The 24004-nt window shown below is 38.7% G+C and overlaps 1 protein-coding gene, 1 long non-coding RNA gene and 1 pseudogene across 3 annotated transcripts in view; 1 reads left to right on the plus strand and 2 right to left on the minus strand.

Moving 5' to 3' along the window:
• The window catches only part of LOC143403062 (uncharacterized), a 35831-nt gene extending 13525 nt beyond the window's left edge, over nucleotides 1-22306 (minus strand). The window contains exons 1-3 of one of the 2 annotated variants that reach the window (XR_013091811.1): nucleotides 22206-22306; nucleotides 20641-20683; nucleotides 1662-2387 (exon numbers count right to left, since the gene is read on the minus strand). This is a non-coding gene — a long non-coding RNA (uncharacterized LOC143403062). Of the gene's footprint in view, nucleotides 1-1661; nucleotides 2388-20640; nucleotides 20684-22205 lie in introns of those variants that run through there. The other variant, XR_013091812.2, reaches the window with a different exon arrangement.
• Nucleotides 11016-12926, plus strand: LOC143403447 (non-histone chromosomal protein HMG-17 pseudogene; annotated as a pseudogene).
• Znf684 (zinc finger protein 684) lies at nucleotides 13457-15031 on the minus strand. The gene is given in 3 exon segments (XM_076861508.1): nucleotides 13457-14101; nucleotides 14103-14380; nucleotides 14977-15031. Coding segments are annotated over 3 exon segments (978 nt in total).
• Nucleotides 22307-24004: the final 1698 nt, after the last annotated feature.

Raw genomic sequence — 24004 nt, forward strand, 5'->3', positions numbered from 1 at the left:
ACAGTCCTCCTAAAGAGCCCACTGCATTTTTTAAAAAACAGGTGTCCATTCCCCAGAAATGACAGCTCAGAGGGGATGCCTGCTTTTAGGTGAAAGATGTGAAAATGTTGATGCTTTCTCTCTTCACAGACTTAGTGATGAGACTCCATCACTGATTCCTTCCGAATGTTACCCATTACTCCACTATCCGAGGTTTTCCCTCTTCAGCACTGGGTCCCCAGGCTCTGATCCCTGATTTTTATGCCACCTGAAGTGGGCCAGCCATATTATTGTCTTCATACCTTTATGTCCCACTCAAGGGACAACAGTCCCCCTTGATTAGGGCCACTTGGGAAACACTGGAGCATGAGCTGCCTTCCCAGGCCCTCACAGCAGCTCCTCTATTTCTGGTGCCACTTGGCCCTGATGTCAGTGGAGTCCTTCTCTATCCATCTGTTTTAGTCAGCCTTTTTGCTGCTGTGATTAAAAGATCTGGCCAGCACAATTGAGGAGGAGGAAAAGTTTGAGGACTCACAGTTTCAGAGGTCACAATCCATAGAAAGCCAGTTCCATCCCTTGGTATTCCAGATGAGGCAGAACATCATAGAGTAAGGAGAATGTAGTAGAGGGAAGTAGCTCATATGATAATCAGGAAGCAGAGAGAGACTCCACTCACCCGATACAAATATATACTCCAAAGCCATGCCCCCAATGCTCCACCTCCTCTAGCCACATCCCACCTGCCTTCAATTACCACTCAATTAATCCTACCAGGTGATCAATTCACTTTTGCGTTAAGGCTCTCATAACCCAATCATTTCTCCCCTAAACCTTCTTGCTTTGTCTCATGCGTGAGTTCTTGGGGGACACCTCACATACAAACCATAACATCATCACAGACCTCCAAGGGCAGCCCTGTGGGGGCCTATACATTTGAAGAAGCCTCTAAGCTTTCTTCTCCCTGCCCTGCCACTCAGCTCTCAGAAGCTGATTCTTCTCCCTTTCCCTTTCCTTTCGATTTGCTTTCCTCTTGTCTAATCTCCTTCCTTAGACCCCACCTTAGACTCTTTCTCTAACTAATTCTTCTGTAGACATTTATCCTAAAGATGCCTTATTTGGTGAAGTTGCCTGGTGACATAATGCACATAAAGACACCAGATTAGGGTCAGTAGGCTTTTAGCCTGAAAGGGCCCCTTTGCTAGGCCCTTTCCAGAAGGAAGACTTTGTTAGTCACTGGTCCTGGATAACCTGTTTGATGAGTCTGACTTGTCTTTTAGGATGCAATGTAAAACAAAATAGTCACACCTGGTTGACTCAAATTATGTCAACGTGGTCAGTACAGACACATAAATTCACTTAGGTTATTCACAGGATCTTTTCTTTGATGGTAATTAGTTATACTTTCTAACTTAGGAGTTTTGACTGACATTTTATAATTTACACAGTTTGGAGGATTGTGGATTACCTGATATTGAAGATGAGGTATTTTAAAGTTATAACACTGATCAATAATTTGAATATATATCTTTGATTAAGGTCATTGCTCAATTCTTCAGGTTAACAGAACTTCTGTCCTGCAGGGACAAACTCATGATGAAATCCGTGATCAGATGGAATCTTTATTATATAACAGATATTTTGAGAAGATTTCATCATGGACTCTGAAGCCCTTGCCACACATACCACATGAACAGGGGTTTTCTCACTCATGGGTTCTCATTGAGCAATGAGAAGTGGCTACTCTGTGCCAGTCACTGTTAGGAGCTGGGGATGCAGGTGAGAAAAGCACACATAGCTTCATTCTTGTGGAATGCACAGGTTTGTGGGAGACACAGACTTTCTGGACACTACGTGCTCCATGTTCTTACCACAGTCTCCCTACTTGTGGGTTTTCCTCCTGTGTGGAAGTGGGTCGTTGTGAAGACTTGAACTTACTTCTCAGTCCTTCCACCTGTGTGGACTCTCATGGACAAGAAGATTCTTGTATAACTGAAGATTTCATCTCAAGCAGGGTTTGTAAGTGTTTTTCTTGGGTAAAGTCTTTGATAAACTCAGGGATCTGTGCTCTGGCTGAAAGCCTTTCCACACTGTCACGTCACAGGCCCTCTTCAGTTTCTTCCATGAGACTGTTAGGGTGAGAGCTCTGCTGAAGTCCTTGCCACTCTCCTCCAACCAATGGCTTCACTCAAAGAGCATGAAGGTCTGTGTTTCAGGAGTTCCACTTCAAACAGCCTCCCTCGTGTAGGCTCTTGAACACACACAGAGTTCTGTGTTCTGACAGAAGCCCTGCCACACCTGGCACACTGTGGGTACAGCTTCTCTCCAAGCGTGGATTCGTTGATGACAGTGGAGAGCTGTGCTCCGGCAGAAGCCCTTACCATCATAGGCACAATCCTAGAGGTTCTTCCCTGTGAGGAGAGGGAAAGCTCAGAGCATGAGAAAGTGATGACTGAAGTGAAAAATACGACTGTCAAATTAAAAGTCTGCATGGAGGCTACAGGCAACAGCGTGTCAGACTGGAGAACACAGAAAATCACATCGGTCACTACAGATCAACCTGAAGAAGCCCACCAGGACTTCAGGAAAGGGATTTGAAGAGTGAAATTATGAAAAAACATTAAATCATGAAGAACAAATCTAGAAGAATTTACATACATGTAAAGTATCCTGAAGAACAGAGTAGTAAAGAAGAAATCATGAAAATGTACTTAATCTGGAAGAGAATTTGATTCTTTAGATTGAAAGTATTAGCCCAGGGCTGGGGTTGTGGCTCAGCGGTAGAGCGCTCACCTACCATGCATGAGATACTGGTTCAATCCTCAGCACCACATAAAAATAAAATAAAGATATTGTGTCCACATATAACTAAAAATAAATATTTTTAAAAAAGAAAAGAAAGTATTAGCCCAGCACCATGAATGTACAAAAAAAAAAAAAAATGAAGTAACATCTCCATGTATCTGGATGAAATTTCTTAATTTTCAAGGATCAAGAAAACAGGTTACTTTCTGGGAAAGAGAATAAGAGTGGAATGATCTCTCTGCTACATCAAAGGAGAGAAGACAATGCTACACTGTCTCCAGAGTCCCAAGGAAAGACTGAATTAAGCATCTTGGCATCTTTGTTCCTTTTATTGTTAATTTTTCCTTTTATTGTTAACTTTCCTTTTATTGCTAATTTTAGGAACCCTAAGAAAATATAATTATGGCAGCTAATGGGTGCTGAGGCCTATGTTAGAGTCTTTCCATGTGTTAGTCACCTCATGCAGTGTGGGAGACCAATCTCGCAAGTGACTGAGTCCACTCCCCTGCTGAGCAGTGTGGCATCCTGCAGTGGTCACGGTCACGGTCACACTGCCAGACAGCCCTGGTCTTCTAGGGTTCCAGTGACTGTGTCTTCGTGTAGGGGCATGTTTCTCCACATCCCCTGGGATCCAATCACCTCACCTGTCCTTGCAACCCTGCCCCCCCTTGACCTTCATTGGACGAGATTTCCCAAGAATTTGAGTCCCCTAATAAAAGTCCACTCCAAAGTGTGATTGCTCTCTCTTGCCAGCCTCTCGTGTAGTTCTCGTTCTCCCATTGGAGAGCTTGAGGCTGAGGGCCGAGGAGCCGTCCCGGAGCTTGGTTTAAATTGTGTGTCTGTGTTTATTTCTAATGCCTTGAGAATTTCCCCTGAGTGACCAAACAGTTAGTCTTCTGTGCTGGATGTGGATGATAATACAGTCTTTGCAACACCCTAAGGAGGTGATTATTCCCATTACACATATGAAGAGCTAAAGGAACCAACCCAGATCATAAGACCACTTTTCACCTGAGTCTGAAGGCAGGCAGGTGTGTGTAAGGTCTGTGGCCTGGGAAGAACCCCTGCCTGCCATTTTTTTGGGGTGGGACTTGAACCTGCATGCAGCCTTCCGTGTGTCCTAATGCTTGCTATTAGCCCAGACTGAGTGCACTGAGGTTTTGGAGATCTGTGAGGTTTTTCCAGCTTCTTAAGCAAACTATTCTATACCCACCTGATGATCCTCCTCCTTGAGGGAGCACTATAGAAGCAGGGATTTTTAAGCAAAAGTCAGACAACCATGCCATACCGAAGTGGAGGAGTTATCAGATAAGGAGTTGGACTGGCCCCACTGAACGTAGAACACCGTAGCTGCACAGTAGAGCTCCTGATGTCTGTGGCCCACACAGCCCCAGCAGTCCACTTGCTCTCTTCGTTAGTGCCCTACAGCACGTATGCCTTTCCTGTCTGACAGCTGCAACACATCAGGTGTTAATAGTGGCCTTGTATCTCCTCTGCCACAGTGAGAACCTTGAGGACAGGGATGTCATTTTTCATTTCTGTATTTTGACACATAATGTACTCTAATTTAGGTCAGTACAGAATCTCATTCCCCTATTCTGTTCTTGTCCTCAAGACTTTGGGGTCAGTTTCATGTAAAAATATATACTGTTTGCCCACTTACCCTCTTGTAGGTAGCCAGTGGGCTAGCCCTGGCATTCTCACTGTGCTGCCTTTCAGGGAAGGAGCACAGGTACAGAGTGCTAGCTGGCGTCATTCTGCTTGGCTAGTTAATAAGTGCTCTGCTGGCTGTTAAGTAAGTTTAGAGTCGTGCGTATCCACATTGACTGATGCCTCTTGTCAGGACAATGAAGGAAGCAATCTAAAAACCTTTGCCAAGAAAGACTCAAGGGCATGACTTTCCACCATGTGCCACAGGCTCAGCAAATGTTTTCAGGAGGGATTTCTTCTAGGCCCCTATTCAGAGCTTGCCTCCTTGCTGGAAGATGGAGGATGAGATGAATTAAGAATCTTAAACCTAAACTAATGATTTCCCTCCAAGGGCAATCAGATTAAAAAAAAGAAATAAGTATTTTAGCCAAACCCAAAATGTCAAAATATAAACTCATAAAAAGTACAACAGCTAAGCTATGGAACCAACCTAGGTGCCCTTCAACAGATAAATGGGAAAAGAAAATGTGACTTATATTTGCAATGGAATATTATTCAGCCATAAAGAAAAATGATTATGATATTTGCCAGCAAATGGATGGACCTGGAGACTATCATGCTAAGTGAAATAAGCCAGTCTGAAATAACCAAAGGGCAAATGTTCTCTCTGATATGCAGAAGCTAACACACAATAAGGAGGAGGGAGAGAAGAATAGAAGTTCATTGGATTGAACAAAGGGGAATAAAAAAAAGAGGATGGGAATAGGAAAGACAGTAGAGTGAATCAGACATAACTTTCCTGTGTTCATATGAATACATGACCAGTGTAACTCCACATCATGAACAACCACAAGAATGAGTAGTTATACTCCATGCATGTATAATATGTCAAAATGCACTCTACTGTCATGTATACCTAAAAAGAACAAATTTTTTAAAAAGAATAGATTAAATTTTGATACATCTATGTGCAGGGTATGATGTATTTAACTGGACTTGTCTTTCAGCACAGGTTGGAAACTAGAATCAACAGCTGAGTTTCTCAAGTGCCTGCATTGTAAGAAGAGCCAAAGATAACTTGGGGCCAGACAACCCCTCCATTTCCAGGATTTATTTGTCTGAACCAAACTGGCCTCCCTATCCTAAGCCATCATCCTAAGCCATCATCCTGCTCTGCCAACCAACTTTCTCATGGAAGTAGAAAACTGTCTGGATGGGAGGGAGGTTGAGGATGGGCATCACCAGAAGATCTTTTGATTCGGGCAGAGCACTTGTTATCTACCTTTGCAATGACAGTTTGAAAATGCTTCTGGCAGATTTATTTTTTTTTTAAAAAAACACAAGATCAAATGAGAAATATTATGATTATTCTTACGTTTATTGTAGCTAGTAATGTGTACATTGGCATGATCCTGCCATTTTATTTGTTTTCTATTTACCATGCCTTTTTGTGGCATTAGTTTTCCTTTTCTGTTTTCCATTGTATTTACATTTTCTTTATTCCCTTTCTTTCACTCTAGTGATTTGTGATGATCTATTTCTTTCAGTGATTAGCCACCAACTTTTAGCACACATTCTTAACACAGTATAAAATTAACGTCTCCATCCTTTCCCAGGATTAACCCTGATTTATCCCACTTTTTCAAAGTTACTATCTAGTATATTCATGTAATTTCCAGCCTTCTCCCAAATTAATTTATTATTTAAATCACTGGCATTCAATGTGTATTTACAATTCATACATCAATGTTCCTTGCATTCTGTTCTTTTCTCCTCCCCCGCTCCTCCTCGTCTTCATTTTTTTCTTTTTTTGGGCACTCAACCACTGAGCCACATCCCCATCCTTTTTTCTTATATTTTGAGACCGGTTCTAAGTTGCTTGCCTCATTAACTTGCTGAGACTGGCTTTGAACTACAGATCCTCCTGCCTCAGCCTCCCAATTTGCTGGGATTATAGGCATGCCCATCTTGCCCACTGCTCTTTTCTTCCTAAACAAAGTTTTCCAATAAAGTTCTGGGAAGGGTAAATTGAAGGGATTCAGCAGCTGCCTAAGGGCCACACATAGAGTTTAAGAAAACCAGCCTTGGGGGCTGGGGTGTAGGTCAGTAGAAGAAATTGCCTAGCAAGTATGAGGTACTGGGTTCGATCCTCAGCACCAAATAAGCAAATTTTCTTTAAGTGGCTAAACAAAGTTTACAACTTGGAATGGATGTGAGGCAAATTGTGCCATAAGCAGATTTTCTTTAAATGACTAAACAAAGTTTACAACTTGGATCCAAATAAAAATAAATAAAATAAAGGTATTAAAAAAGGAAGAAGAGGTCTGGGGATGTGGCTCAAGTGGTAGCGTGCTTGCCTGGCATGCGTGCGGCCCCGGGTTCGATCCTCAGCACCACATACAAACAAAGATGTTGTGTACGCCGAGACTAAAAAATAAATATTTAAAAATTCTCTCTCTCTCTCTCTTAAAAAAAAAAAAAAAAAAAGAGGAAGAAGAAAGAAACCTAGCCCTAAACCCAGAAGGAGATTTCTAGCACAGCAGCTGCCCCAAGAGTAAGAGAGTGAGGCAGACAGCAGCAGAGAGCCCCGGGAAACATTTAGTCCCTGAGGAAATGTGTTGCAAGGACCTTCTGGGCATCCTGGCCCCCAACTTTTGCAGTCATCAAACACAAAGGTTTGTTCTTTCTGGGAGAAAGCCAGGCTTGTAGCAGAGAAGTATATCTAATAAAATTCTTTTCTAAAACATCATCCCAAACCCTCCCTACTTACGGAAGAGTATAGACAAAATGGCTGTGTGTGGGATAATAATTAAGGGGGAAGGAAAAGGTGAGTAAAGCAAAATAAAGAGATTGTATTTTAGTGTGTTCCTAATAAATATAACTTGTGTTACATGCTTATGTAAAACCTTATTTTATATAGAGGTATGAATAGATGAATGATAAAGGGTCACTGAAGTATTAGTAATGGTTTTCTCAGAAAAATAAGATTTCAGATGATAATTTCTTCATTAAAAAAAAAATTTATATACAGTTGCCCCTCAGTATCCATGGAGGATTGGTCCCAGGGACCCTGAAGATATCAAAATCAGCAATGCTCAAGTCACTTTTATAATAAAACGGCATAGTATTTGCATATAGCCCACACACATCATCCAGTATACTTTGAATCATTTCTAGGTTATTTATAATACTTAAGACAATATAAATGCTTTGGAAATAGTTGTGTTGTATTACTTAGGGAATAATGAGAAGAAAAACATCTTACACATTCAATACAAACACAACCCATTTTCTTGACTGTTTCTGACCTGGAATTTTGTTTGAATCCATGGATGTAGAACCCTTTCATATGGAGGTCCAACTGTGCATATCTTTTAATAAGCAGTTATTCTATAAATATAAAAATGAAACTTTCATATTGGAAAAATCAATCTGTGAGTATAAATACTTTTTTTAAAAAGGAAAGAGTGGCATCTAGAGTGTTTCAGTTAAAAGCAGGGAAAAAATAAAAGTAAAAATATCCCAAATAACATATCATAGAGGGAAGGGGGTGTGAAGGAGGATACCCTGCTTAACATTACACATGACTATTTCAGATGTTTTTGACAACTAAACAAAGACACAGACTTCAAATAAAGAAAAATAAGCTTCTGGAGATCTAAGAACATGTTTGAACTAAATGTAAATAACATTTTGGTTTTATTCTTGAAAATCATGTTTTAGGTTTGAGGATATGCAAGGAAAGAATGAAATCAATAGTGGAAAGCTCTCTGCAGAACAATATATATATATATATATATATATATATATATATATATATATATATATATATATATGTCCAGTACTAGAATACTAAATGTCAAAGACATCTGGAAACGTGAGAAAACAATTTTATTAAGTAGGTGTGAAGTACATAGATGGGAATTCATTGTACGTTCCTCTTTACCTTTTTTGTATGTTTGAAATTTTCTATAATCTTAAGCAAAAAAAGAAAGAAAGAAAATCAACCCCAGAAAAGACAATTTTGGTACTGTAAGTTTCTTTCCTCACTGCTCCTACATCTCAGAAACTCCACATTGTACTTCAGACCAGAGGAAGAGGGTACCCTTCAGAAAGTGACATACTCCATTGTTGCCTGTGTAGTGTCAGATATGTTTGAAAGCAGTTGTGTAGCACAGGGTAGCAATGTGTCTGATGATCAGCTCTAACCCATTGGAAATAAGATGCTTTGAGTCTTATTTATATTATAATTATAAAAAGATTTAAGTGCCTATAAAAAAGTGTTTATTCATCATAGGGAGTTTAACTCATTTGCAGTTAATAATACTAACTGGTATACTTTTATTTTTTCTGCCTTTATTTTTACTATTTACCTTGCCTTTTTAAATGCAACTTTCACTTTTCCTACTGTCAGATTTCATGCTTTGTTTCAAACTTGCAGTTGCACATTTTATTTTTATGTAAATTTTTACATTTTTATTTATAAAGCCTAAACTTTATCTCGATCCTTTTTTTTAAAAAAAATATATTTTTGTTTTTAGTTTTAAGTGGATATAATACCTTTATTTTTATGTGGTGCTGAGGATCAAACCTACTGCCTCACACACGCTAGGCAAGCACTTCACTGCTGAGCCACAACGCCAGCCCCTATCTCGATCCTATTCCAGAACATTAGGACTCATAAACTCAGATATCTGCTTTCCACTTTTTGTTTCTATTATAGTTTTTGTATTTGATTCTTAAAAATTTGCATGTAATCAGAAAAAAATAAAGTTTTATTGGAAAAATGACAATCTAGCATCCACATATAAATAAAAGAATATTTTTAGCAATCTTTCTATAGGGTAAAAGAAGAAAATCTCAAGGTATAACATTTTCTTAGAGGTGGGAAAAACCTAGAACTTGATTAATATGGATGTTTCATCAACAAAGGCAAATAGAGAATTTTGGAAATCCAAGATGATTGGATGGAACTTAGCATAAAGTTTTGATTTTTTTCTGTCTTAAACTTATGCCTTAATGAGTTTTGTCTTTATTTTTTCTTGACAAAATCTTGTAGAGATTAAGAGAATGAGATTAGTGACAGAAACGCTTTAGGCAGCAGTTTATATTTGCCTAGAACTGCAAATACATTTTAACTTATTCTACTGTATTTCTTTTTCCACCTGAGAAAGGAGACAAACTAATTTATGAAATGCAGATTACCCTATTACAAATTCCATGACTCTTAATTTGCAGTGAGCTGGAACAGACAGACCATTGCATGATCCTTGCCATCTTGACCTACACAGCTGACCTTTCACAGGTTTCTCACACCAGGCTGGGAACAATAGATTCTCTACCCCTGCTCTTGTCGTCTATGGAGTTTCTCAGATGAGGGACCTGAATAGAGAAGAATAGAATAGATTGGACAGGAATAGTAAGCACTAGGTAGGACGAAATGTGGGCTTCATGTAGGACATAAGGAAAAACTATTGAGCTGAGAAAAGGCAACTCCTTCCTGTAACTATAAATATCCTGATTGAGAGGCTGGGGCTGTAGCTCAGCAGTAGCACACTTGCCTGGCATGTTGTGAGGCACTGGATTTGATTCTCAGCACCACATATAAATAAATAAAATAAAGGTCTAACAACACTGAAAAAGTATTTTAAAAAATACTTTGATTGCCCTGTGTGGTTGACAAATTGATTCTGAAGACAATTCCAAAAAAAGAAGGTTCCAAAAACTTAGAATTATTTCCTAAGTGAAATTAGCATGTATATTTCTAAAATAACTTAGAGACAAAATTTAATTTAGAGCTTTTAGTGTGCTTGATCAAAAAAGCACTATAATTCATTTATAGTCATTATATTACCTTTAAAAATGGTTAATGAAAGAAAACCAATGCAGTGAGGTGTAATTGAGCTTAAACTTGAAAGGAAAGGCCTGATTCTGAATTTAGGTTGAAGCTGAGTTTTTATCATCATTCAATAAAAGGCATAAAAGTTTTCTTGACATTTTCAAGGAATATTATGGAGAACAGAGTAAGAAGAACTTCAGTTTAAATGAGGGTTAATTTAATCCTTTGAAGGAAATATGTAGAATGTAAAAATGCCATAGTCCAACATGAAACTGAAGCAGAAAAACATATTCTATTCAGTTTGGTTAATGATGCCTGTGCTGGCCATATGGAAAATTCCTGGCACCTCTAGGAGATAAACCTGTTATTGAGGTCCTTAAGAAAACAACAAAACCCCCAAAACTCTCACCCCTCAAATTGCAAAGTATTATAACATCCTAATTTATTAAAAATAATTTTGGGGGGGCTGGAGTTGTAGCTCAGTGGTAGAGCATTTGCCTGGCACATGTGAGGCACTGGGTTCAATTCTCAGCACCACACTAAAAAAATAAACAAAAAATAAAGATATTTTAAAAAATTAAATCTAGATGAGTGGCTGGGGTTGTAGCTCAGTGGTAGAGCACTTGCCTAGTATGTGTGAGGAACTGGGTTCGATCTTCAGTAACACATAAAAATAAATAAAATAAAGGAAGCAGTGTGAAGAAAAGACAAGAAATGACCCACCCCCCAGACCAACCAAAGCAAAATGTCACTGTATCCTGGCGTCCACTGCCTGCATCCTGCAGCCTTCACTACTGTGCTCAAGAGAAAGGCTGACAAGGATGCTAAAGGAGATAAAGCCAAGGTGGAGGAGGAACCACAGAGAAGATCTGCAAGGTTGTCTGTTAAACCTACTCCTCCAAAGCCAGAGCCCAAGCCTAAAAAAGGATCCTGCACAGAAGAGAGAGAAGGTATCAAAGGTAAAAAGAGTAAAACTGATGATGGCAAGGATAATAACCCTGCAGAAAATGAAGATGCCAAAACAGACCAAGCACAGAAGCTGAAGGTGCTGGAGGTGCCAAGGAAGTGTGTGCATTTTTTATAACTATATACTTCTGGTACAGTTTCAAATACTATTTTTTATCAAGTTTTATAAAAATGCAGAAAATTTTTTTAAAGCTATGTTGTTAGCACACAGAACACTTCATTGTTGTTTTGGTGGGAAGGAGCATACGTCACTAGCAGAATGTCTCTGAAGCTGGATTGCTGTTGGGGAGAACACCTTTTCCTGACAGTTTTGAGAGACTTCCTTTTGGCTCCCATGAGGAAGTATTCCCTGACGTTGGTACATATAGCCACCTTGGCACAAATGCCTTGTGGTGTGGAAAATCTCAAAGTCATCTTTTATGCCCTCCTCTCCCTCTCTGCCATCAGCATAGACTTAATTCCCTAAACTCAGACCTGTTGGGACCCGACTCCCAACAATTGGTTTTACCAGTGTGTGGGGCAATCTGGACTTTCCAGTGACATCACTGAGATAGAGAGCAGCAGTTCCTTTTCTAAATTGTGGATCTTCAAATTTTTGCCATTTTCATTTCATTTTCTGAAAGTCAGGGCCAGTTCATGGAACAATTATTAAACAACATGCTAAATGTGAAATGTCAACCCTTTCTCTAAACTCTCCCTATTCAGAGCATCAAAGGAAGACTTCATTGGGTTTTATGCTAGCTTTCTGATTTGGGGAGTCCATCCAAGAAGGGAGTTTGAAAGTTGTTGTATACTGTTAACAATTTTCTGCCCATGTCCTACCTGAAATACCATGATTGTTTATGATAGCTATCTTTCATAAAGCTAGATACAGTTTGGCTTGGGAAAAAATAGATATATAAAAGTATGTATCCATCTACAACTAAAAAATTTTAAAAATAATTAAATATAGATAATACTCCAAGTTAAAGCTCTTTGAGCTTACAAAATATACCAATGAAAAAGGAGAGAGATTTGAAGTACAAATGTTTTATTTACATACTTAAATATTTCCTTTTCTGAACTGAAAACTTACTATAATACAGACCACAAGTGCTGTTTTTCTCTTTAATTAGTACCATGTTAAATGTTATTTTTTGTTTTGATGTTCACATAAATAGGAAAACATTTTCATGAGAAGTCTTCACTTCTATAATTAACCAAAGGGAAATTCAGTATCACTGCCATGCTCATTAAAAGTGCCAGCAAATGCCAGGTGAAGTGGCACAATCCTGCGATCCCAGCTACTCCTTGAAGCTAAGGGAAGAGGATTGAAAGTTTGAAGCCAGGCTGGGCAACTGAGAAAGACATTGCTTCAAAATAAAAAATTTTTTAAATGACTCAGGATTTAGTTCAGTGGTAGAGTGCCTACCTAGTGTTTACAAGGCCCTGGGTTCAGTTTCCAATAATAGAATAAAAAAAAAAGTGCCAGTAAATGGATGGAAATATTGCTGAAATTCATACTACATATTATAATACTGTTTCCCAGTTGATTGATTATGCATATGTCATTAGGATTAGAAGGAAAAAAAAATCACGATTTTTTTAAACTTCTTTTTGCGATAGGGTCTCACTGTGTTGCCTTCTCTAGTCCTCCCACCTCAGCCTCCCAATTGCTGGAACCACAGGTGCCATTGTGCCATTGTTATAGAAAAATTTGTAATGGAAACAAATTAATGTGAAAGTATATATCTTAAATTCCCACTTGCAAAATTATATTATTTGTTATAAAAATTAAAAATCAGGGGCTGGAGATGTGGCTCAAGTGGTAGCGTGCTCGCCTGGCATGCGTGCGGCCCGGGTTCGATCCTCAGCACCACATACAAACAAAGATGTTGTGTCCACCGAGAACTGAAAAATAAATATTAAAAAATTCTCTCTCTCTCTCTCTTTAAAAAAAATTAAAAATCAGAATTGGTAAATGCAATTTTCATTGATTCCTGGATACTTTTTATTTTTCAAGCTCTGTTCTCTATTATGTGCAATTCAATCCTTTTTGTGATTTTTGTTCTGGAAAAAAAAAAGTATTATCACTGCCAAAGCACGTGTAGTACTGATTACTTTCTATGGGAACCTACTCTTTAGCATTCATTCAAACTCAGGACTTCTCACCATGAATTCTCTGCTGTTTACTAAGATTTATCTAATATTTAAGTATTCCTCATATTTATAAAGTGAATGTTATGTATGAATTTTCTGATGCACAATAAGATTTGACTTCTGGGAAAATGCTTTCCCACATTTGTTACATTCATAGGGCTTCTTTCCTGTATGAGTTATTTGGTGTCTAAGGAGATGAGATTTCTTGATGAAGGCTTTGCCACATTCAACACATCCATAAGGTTTCTCTCCTGCATGAATTCTTCGATGTGTAACAAGCACAGATGTGTTGCCAAAAGCTTTACCACACACTATACATCGGTATGGTTTCTCTCCTGTATGAAATCTAGAATGTTTATGAAGGGATGAGCTATACCTGAAGATTTTCCCACATTCCTTACATTCAAAAGAGTTCTTAAATGTATGCAAGAACATTTTGAAAACATTTTCAAATTTGACAAGTGAATGTAAAACATTCCACATAAACATTTTCCCGCACTGACTGCACTCATAAGGCTTCTCTCCGGTGTGAAGTCTCCAGTGGACCATGAGTTGGGCTTTACGTACAAAAGCATTCCCACAGTTACTGCACACAAAGGGTCTCTCTCCATTATGAATTTTCTGATGCGTTGCAAGGTGTGCCTTACTGCTATAGGCTTTCCCACAGGTGTTGCACTCAAAGGATTTTTTTTTGTAGGATTTTTTTTCATGCCTAATGAAATGAAAGTTCTTTTTTGAAGATTTTTCTACATTCACTGAATTCATAAGAGTTTTCTCCAGTATATCTTCTATTGTAATTAAATAAGTCTAAATCAGGTTGCAAGCTCTTCTCATACATTTTACTTTTATATGATTTTATTCTTTTAAGATTAAGATTTGTGTTCATATCATAATGGTAGAGTCTCTCCATAGTCAGAATTTTACTGAACATGAACAAAACTGACTTCAAAAAATTGTCCTTGCTGTCCTGATACTTCTCTGGTTCATCAAATGGGCTGTCAGCTTCTAAAAAGAAGGAGAGTAAAACATTCCTACTTATTTTCTCCCTCCAACATGTTATAGAGAAAAGCTTCTATAGTTTCAAATCTAGTCTCTCATTCTGCCTTGCTCTTCCTGAGCTTTAAGAATAAAACTGATAATAAATTGAGAACAGATGGCTTACCTTGTGACCTGTAGAAAGACAGTAAAATGGGCATAAGGAACAAGCAGAGTACAAAGGAAATCGAAAGGCTGCTGGACAAGGGTTCAGGGTTAGGTCACAGAATGGGGAGACTCCACTGGGGAGCTCTGATTACTGGATAGGGTCACAAGGCCACTAGCAGACAAGAGTATTAAGGGAAAATATCAGAGAACAGACTAGGTTTGGAAGAGGCAGATAAGACAGCAGAGTGCTCTCTACCTAATTCTTTGATTGCCCTGATAGGATAGTTCCCTATTTCTCTTTTACATCTCTTTTTTCTCTTAATCATCTGGCACAAGGTCAATTTCCTTTAGAGATACTCTTCTATCTCAGGCCTCTAGCTCCATCTAAGCCATAGCTGAAGCACTCCTGTAGACAGGGTTTCAAATCTACCTCTGACTGGGACTCATCTTACATGTACCTGTAAGCCTAGGAGTACAAATGTCCAGCAGGCCATCCAGAAACAAGTCATCCATAGCCCAGCCATAGATTCTACTTTCTATCATTTTTATATATGACAAGTATCGGTCATATTTGTACTGGAAAAGGACTGTTTTCGATCCTCTTTCAATCTGCTTAACCCCAACTAGTCTTCTGAAAGCACTTTGTTCTCATGAGTCACATTTTCTCACTTTTACCCTTAAAAACCTATAAATCCCAAATCTGATGTTCCATTAAAAAAAAAAAAAACTGAGAAGAGTGAACTAATTCCCATTCTGGAGTTTCCTTTCAGTGGACTATTAGTGTAGTATAACACCTCTAACTTCTTGCTCTGTGCCTTAACCTCTGTGTTCATATCATAATGATATGTGGAGCTGGACTAGGTGAAGGGCTACAGCCACTGGTACACACTTCATTGTGGAGTAATGGGGATTTGGTTCCTTTTCTTTTCTTTCTACTTAAACCAATGGGAAACGGCATCCTAGGTTACCTCTATAAAAAATAACCAACTAAAATACTCAGTGTAATCAGCCTGGTAAACAATCTTACTATGCAAGATAAGAATTCACTGGTGGGATCTAAGCATGCATTTTACTAGTCCTCAAGGATCTTCTATTCCATTGAGTCTGGACTTCTAAACACAGATACTCTTAAACTTACAATAAGGGGAAGGGGTTATATCCTAATAAAACCATAGTAAATTGAAAATATTATGAAGGTGAAAATGCATTTAACACACCTACCAAACATGCTAACTTAGCATCACAGTACACTGTAGAGTACTGGTCATTTACCCTCGTGATCATGTGGCTAGTTGGGAACTGTGGCTCACTATTGCTGTCCAGCACCTTGACAGAGTACCACACATAACTGGCCCAGGAAAAGACAAAATTTTAAGTATAGTTTCTACTAAATGTGTATCACTTTGGCACCACTGTAAATTCAAAATTCATTAAGTTGAACCTGTGACTAGAACCTTTTGCTCATGTTCCTTCCTCACCTACTTGCCCTCTCTCCTCTCCTCTCATTATATCTAGTACTTAGATATTCTTCAGGGAGGAACTACTGTTCCATAATCACAAAAGGAGACTTCTCCAGTCTTTGTATATTTTAAACTTTAAGTTCCATTTTCTTTGGATGTCTAAGAGAGTCACTGCTGCACTAATGACCTTAATAATTAACAAGAATAAAACTGCAGTGTTAATGTGTACTCAACAAATGTTTTACATTCACTTGTCAAATTTGAAAATGTTTTCATATGACTATGTTTTGCTGTTACCATTTATATACTTAGAAAATAGTAATGGATTCTTTGCTTTCTTTGAGTCCTTCTCAAGAAACATTTTAAAAAGTTTGCTGAATGGAACACCAAGAAGAAACATGCCCCACAATGCCTGGCACTACAACAGTGAATTAATGAAATGTTCATTAAAGGGAAAAAGGAATGTAATAGCTCTTTTTCTTTACAGCATTATCATGAAAAATCATGCCTTAAAAGCCACAAGGGGGGCTGGGGTTGTGACTCAGAAGTAGAGCACTCACCTAGCAAGTGTGAAGCCCTGGGTTTGATCCTCAGCACTACAAATAAATAAATAAATAAATAATAAAGGTATTGTGTCTAACTAAAAAAAAAAAAAAGCCACAAGGGGTGGCACACACCTGTAATCCCAGCAGCTTGGGAGGCTGAGGTAGGAGGATCATGAGTTCAAAGCCAGCTTCAGCAACTTAGCAAGGCCCTAGCAACTTAGTGAGACCTTTTCTCTAAATTAAATAAAATATTAAAAAAGGCTGGGGATGTGGCTCAGAGGGTAAGCATCCCTGAGTTCAATCTCTGGTACCAAAAAAAAAAAAAAAAAGCCAAGATAGCATATTCATGATAGACTCATGGCAGAGTTGGACTGAGAATTCAAAAGGTAGAAATAGATCTAGGCTTGACTTATGGAAGGGGAGAAAACTGACCTCAAACTTTATACCATGCAGGTCTTAGTTATGTAGAGCAAATCAGAATCAAAAGGACTGATACAAAAAGAAAATTGTATATAGAAGATATAAAAGAGCCCAATTCTCAGGAAATAGGGAAGAAAATTAATAATTCTGGATAAGCAAAATGGGACCACACTATAGAGGGCACTAAAAGACATTTAAATATCACAATACAAGTTATAAAGGACTAAATATTATTGTCAGGAAAGTTATAAGTAAAATGGAGCCAGGTGTGGTGGTCCATGCCTGTAATCCCAGCAGCTCAGGAGATTGAGGCAGGAGGATTGTGAGTTCAAAGACAGTCTCAGCAAAAGTGAAGCACTAAGCAACTCAGTGAGACCCTGTTTCAAAATAAAATACAAAATAGGACTGGGGATGTGGCTCAGTGGTCAAGTGCCGCTGAGTTCAATCCCCAGTACCCCAAAAAAATGAAAGAAAAAGAAAAATGGAATAATTTGGATAAATTGTGGAAGAACAACTAAGTCACACCAGGAAAGAGAATGGAATTGACAAAACAGGAACATAAACAGTCCAGACACAATAACAGTAATTAAAATTCACTCGGTTTATGTCAGTAGAAGTTGAGATCCCAGGGAATTTAAAATATAATTAATTAGTGTCCCAATCATTTGAAACACTTCCCTAATGCTTTCTGTGGAAAGGGGAAACTTTATTTTGAATCAATCTTTGACAAACTAATAGCTGAAACATAAGCCATAAATCTACATAGGCTTTAAGGTTACCATTGAGAGGAAAAAGCCAAATCACTTGTCATATGATTTCGAAACTGCAAAGCAAGTGGGCCAATCATGATTCTTTATTGCAATATAAAGGTGAAGGCTGAAGAACTTTAAAAATTAGTTACTATGAAAAGACAAAAAAAAAAAAAAAGGCAGGTGAGGTACAATCACAGGAATGGGGAGTTGCTGAGGCAAAGATGTTGGAGGTGATATGGCTTCTGAGAGTTAATTGTGGAGAGAGGTGGAGAAGAAGGGCAAGAAGCAAGAGACGAATGAATACTAAAATGGGTGAGGCAGGTCAGCTAGGAAACAAGTAAACTTGAGTGGAAAGTGAATTTCAAAAAGATATTAGTATTACCAAGTGAAGCAAAAAGATGCACTAGAAAATAGATATCCCCACATTATCAGAGAGACTAAAGATGGGTAAGGTGAGTGAAATAAATTCTTATAATTTTATGTTGTCTCAGCTTCCATTTTGCATAAAGTTTAACTTTCTTATACCAGAAATAGTGTGATCAACTGGATTTCTACCTTATACAACTGCTTCCTGGTGACCACTTCTCTGGGGGACAGATAGATACAGTATACCTAATTGGCTGTACTGACCTTCACACCCTGCATGGACTGTGCAGCTAGGTCCTAATAACCACCTCTCAGCAACAATGTGGTCTCTTGGAAATTGTGCCTGCTTGCTTTAAACCTAACAACCAAAACTTCCCCTGGAAAACTTATTTGGATAACACCCTGGCCCCAATGAAAGCACGGGCCCATAGGTCCCTGTCTCTCTCCCTGCCTTCATGCCTGACCAATATGTGTGTGGCCTCTGGTCATGCTGAGCACCTCCCCCCGCCACACACATACCAGGACCCATAAGCAATAGAAGATTACTATCTTATATGTCCTAATTGTTGAAGGGGTACTCTCCATCTCAAGGACCCTGAATTAAAACAGTGGCGTATATGATGGGAGAAAAGAAACTTTTTAAAAAAGGAAAATAATTGAGAGCATGATGTTACCAAAAAAAAATTTTTTTTAAACTAACATGTACTGAAGACTTATTATCTGCCAGCCAACCATTTAAAGTGTTTTACAGGTATTAGTTCATACAATCTTTACAGGAATCTGAGCTAAGAATTAATATCATTATTTTATAAATTAAAAAATTATGCTACAAGTAATTTTCCCAAGATTATACAATGACTGGTCCAGTAAGGTTTCAAACAATCTAATGTCCATGACCTGACAAATGGATAAACAAAATGTGATATATCCACAGGATGAAATATTATTCAGCATTAAAAAGGAATGAGGCACTGATATATCTACAATGGGGATGAACCTTGAAAATACTGTACTGGGTGAAAGAAACTAGTTGCAAAAAATCACATATTGTATGACTTCATTTATATGAAAAATTCAGAATAGAAAAGCCATATAAACAGAAAGCAGATTAGGGAGGAATAGGGAGTAATTGCTAATGGGTATCTGGAATTCCTTTTTTCCTGGAATGATGAAATGTTATAAAATTACAGTGGCAATGGCTGTACAATGCTGTGACTATAATAAAAACCACTCAACTGACACCTTGAATTAAGTCACTGTTGTGATATGTGAATTGCATTTCAATAAAACTATTTTAGAATATCACTTATATATTCCTTAGTAATTCACTCATAGAATATTTTATGAGGACCTACAAGACCCTGTACTAATAATGATTTCAAAAGGAAAAATATGATTGCTCCCCTGAGGGACCTTACAACGTATCAGACTCTACAAAGTAAATTGTGGGAGACCAACCTTACACATGACTGGGTCACACTCCCTGGCTGGATGCTGAGGCGCTCAGTCACAGAAATGTGGTCAGTGTCTCGTGTATCTTGCTACAGCCCCACGGGTGAAGCTACCCTCACCTGTTCCTTTGTAATATAATCCCTTGCCCTGTTGAGAATAGAATCTTCCATGGAAATGCCTTGTGTGTGTCCCCTTCTCTTACTGTGCCCTTGGGTGTGGCCTACCCAGGTGTCAGTCAACCTGCTGAAAGTGGACATCATGAAGATACTCAGCCCCCTGAAACCTGAGCCCTTGCCTCATTTGAATAGCTTCTCCTCAATAAAAGGGGTCAGAGCGTGCTCTCGCTCTCTCTCTCTCTTTCTGCAGACCCTTAAGGTCAGAGGAGCCATCACAGCAATCCCAAGGAAAAAGGTATTTGTGTCTCTTGTGTGGTTATTTCGTGCAGCCCAGTTAGCCCAGTTTATCTGGAGTGACCCCTGAGCCTTTTAGTTTCGAGAACTAAAATCCGGCAGTAAATATCTGCAATGTTACTGAAGTGATAAGGTTTACACACCTGGCTTACATAGCATTTTTTAAAAATATTTATTTTTTATTTTATTTATTTATATGTGGTGCTGAGGATCGAACCCAGGGCCTCGCTCATGCTAGGCAGGTACTCTATTGCTGAGCTACAACCATAACCCCTTACATAAGCATTTTAAAATAGGTTCAAAAGGTGTTATTTTTTTTACATGATATAATATATCCTCTTAACTATAAAGCCAAAATAATGTGTGATCCATACTTTTCTATATACCAGAATAGCCAATTTACAGTTAAAAAAAGATCTAGCCCAAGGGGGAAAAAACTTATCTGGGGAATTATTTTGTTTTATCTTCACAAACAATGCTAACACTTTAACTAGTTGATAATCCATTTAATATGATTTCCAAGAAGACTGAGTATATACTTTGCAGCTCAAATTTACTCCAACTATATGCAGACCCCATGACATGGACATCAACTTACTAATTTTCTAAATTTCCATTTGGACCTGATCTTCTCTTCAATCTACATTTTTTTGACCATTTTTTTTAATCATATGGATTTTGGACTTGAATGATTCAGTGAATATATGGATGTCTTACCTGTAAATTGATCATTTTTCTGTAGCTCTTAGACAGAGGAGACCTACGAAAGTAGAAATGAGAATAGGAAGACATTAGACACAAAGACTGTAATATAGAATCCTCCTTTACCAGATAATAAGTACCTACACTGAAGCCTCAGAAAATGCCACCTATTCAGAAAATGACATTTCTAACAAGTCAACATTTCATAAGCATGGTATTCTACTTGTGATTCTATTATGAATATATGGAGCTTAGATAAGGTTGTTGTACATCTTTATCCTGATGGTCTAACACCAACATGTGAAACTTCCAATCAGTGTCTTTTTTTGTTTGCTCCCAGAAATTTATCCCAAGGAAATATAAGTTAAAAAACCAAACAAAGGCCTTGGTTTCTGAAGCTCAGTAGGTCTAGAAATGATTCCTTCCTGTGATTCTCTGATCTCTGCTTTGAAGCTGGAATAAAATAATCTTGGGCTGGGATATAGCTCAGTCCAGTTGGGGATATAGCTCAGCTGGTAGAGTGTTTGCCTTGCATACTCAAGGCCCTGGCTTCAATCGCCATCCCCAGCACCCTACATACACACACACACACACACACAAAAAAAAAAAAAAAAAAAAAAACTCAAATTAGGTTTTCATTCCTTTTTTTTTTTTTTTTTTGAAGAGTTGGGTGGTTGTCTATGTTGCCCAGGTTAGTCTCAAATTCCTGGGCTCAAGCTCATCCTCCCAAGTAGCTGGAACAACTAGGTTGGGAAAGGTTGAGCTTTCTTGAGAAGGTTTTCTGTCTGCCCACCTATCTATTTTAAAGCTGGTGATTCAGTTTTTAGAGTTCAAGGCTGTTTCCCTGTGTATGTGCATTATCTATGGGCAAGGGGAACTCAACTTCATTTACACTGTTTTCATGGGAAGATTTGCAGATACGAGAAACCCAAAAAGATGACCATAAAGTGAAATTTATTCAATATTCATTACTCAAGTATTTCAAAAATAGAATACACTCAATTCTTTGGGTAATGCAGGAGAGCTATGTTGTTAAACAAAAAATGAAATCTGAAGAAAACTCATCCAGGTTTGAATCCCGCTTTTCTACTTGCTAAGCTGTGTGAATAAAGGCAAGGAATTTCACCTCTTTCGTCTTCGGTTATTTCGTATGCATACTAGTGACAGCACTTATTCCAGATGACAGCAGTGAGAATATCCTAAGAAAGCATAGCAGTTTCTCTAGAAATTCTTCCTTCCTGGATCTCTTAAAGTGGCTTAAAATTTCCTGTCGCTGGCTCTGGTGCACTGAGATGCATAGCCTCCTTTACTACGACCTTATCAATAAGGGCAGGAATGCAAAGAGAGCCTGTCCCAGGCACAACGCGGGTTCTAAGAACTTACCCACGGCCAGTCGGATCCCTATAACAGTGTAAATGAAGTTTGAGTTCCCCTTGCCATAGATAACGCACGTATTCCAGAGTTGGACAGGAGGCACACACGCACCCAAACACCAAGTCAAACATCTTCGGTACGGTAAACCCACAAGCTGGCTCTCGCCATTCTACCCGTGCGTCCCCTAGAGTCGGGCATAGCCTTACCTGCCACCTTTTCATCGCCTGTCTCCCATTTCCGTCACTACTACCAGGATCGGGCTACAGCGTCCTCCCGCAGAAACTAGGGAGGAAACCCACGCCGCACTGAGTGCTGCACAGGTCTGAAGAGGCTATCACCGGGTCCCGCCCCACCGCGCGTGTGCGGAAGCGTGCATCGCTCAGAGACCACATTGCCCACAAGGCCTCGGAGCGCGTTTCCGGAGAAACGTGGGAGGCGTCTTCCGCCTTGGAGGGAAATCAGGGGGTTGGTATCTCTGGGGCTGGCCTGGGAGCGGCGCTCGTATTTAAAAGTGTATATATTATCTTCATTATAAAAAAAAAGAAAGAAAGAAAACAGGCATCAGAAATTTCATATCCTGCAAGGTCGAAATCTGCACTGTCCTTAAAGAATAATTTCCTCTTGGTGTGGTTTCTTCTAGCGCTGCTCTAGTTTGGGTCATGGAGATGAAGACGATATCACAAAGAAGCCAGGGAATAATACTTGAGATAGATGGAAAAGTAGGAGAGTTTGGATCTGCAAAACCAAGACAAGAAAATATTTCAAGAAAGAGGTAACAGTCCACTGTTATCGTTGCTGCTGATAGGTCAAGTAAGATGGAAACTAAGAATTGACCACCGAGCAATGTTCGGGTCACTAGTGATGTTGAAACGTTCTATTTGGGCAGAGTGATGGAAATTTAATAAACTCTGATGAAAGTTTTATTAAAGTGGAAGGAAAAAGCGGAAGGAAAGAACATAAAGAAAGCAAATACAGCTGGGCTGTGTGGCGCACGCCTGCAATCCCAGCAAATGGGAAGGCTGAGGCAAGAGGATCGCGGGTTCAAAGCCAGCCTCATCAATTTAGCAAGACCCTCAGTTCAATCCCTGAACAAACACACAAACAAGCAAATACACTAGAGACAATATTTAAAGTTTTGCCTGGCACTATTAAGATCCTACTTAATTCAGTAGCCAATCAACTTTACCGGCATTTTCAATGTTATGAGCACATTTTTATATTTCATCTTCTTTTAGTCTTTCTTGACCTATACCCCTCTTGAGCAATAGCTTCATTTTCCACTTTTGAATAGCTGATGCCTGTATTTTCTCATGCCCAGTTCTCTCCTCTAATTGGCTTCTTGACCCCATCTACTCTCCTGAAATTGCTCTTATTGAGTTACCAATGAAATTCTATTTGACAAATTAAGTAGATTCTCTCTCTGACCCTGACATTCAACAAAATTGAAATACTTCCTCTTGAGGTTTCTAGAGCATATCATACAGCTAGTTTCACCCATCTCACCGAAAATGCTTCTGTATTTCCTTTTTTTTTTTTTTTTAATACTCTGCCTGTTCCAACTGCAAATGTTGAAATACTTACATACCCATACAGGGTTTGGCCTTGAGCCTTTTTTTTTTGCTGGGTGGGAGGATACCAAGGATTGAACTCAGGGGCTCTCAACGACTGAGCCACATCCCCAGCTCTATTTTGTATTTTATTTAAAGATGGGATCTCACTGAGTTACTTAGCACCTTGATGTTGCTGAAGCTGGCTTTGAAATCCTTATTCTCCTGCCTTAGGCTCCTGAGTCTCTGGGATTACAGGCGTGGGCCACTGTACCTAGTAAGCCTTTTCTTTTTGAAGTTGTTCTTTCCCTTTCTCTAAATGATTTCATTAGGTCATATGGTTTTAAATATCATTTATATGATAATGACAAATCTCCTTTATCTCTCCTCTCAATTCAGACCCTACTTCCTTATATCTGATCTGAAATCTCTTCTTGTATATCTAAAATTCATCTTCA

Source organism: Callospermophilus lateralis, chromosome 7 (genome assembly GCF_048772815.1).
Source record: "Callospermophilus lateralis isolate mCalLat2 chromosome 7, mCalLat2.hap1, whole genome shotgun sequence".
NCBI classification, from domain to species: domain Eukaryota; kingdom Metazoa; phylum Chordata; class Mammalia; order Rodentia; family Sciuridae; genus Callospermophilus; species Callospermophilus lateralis.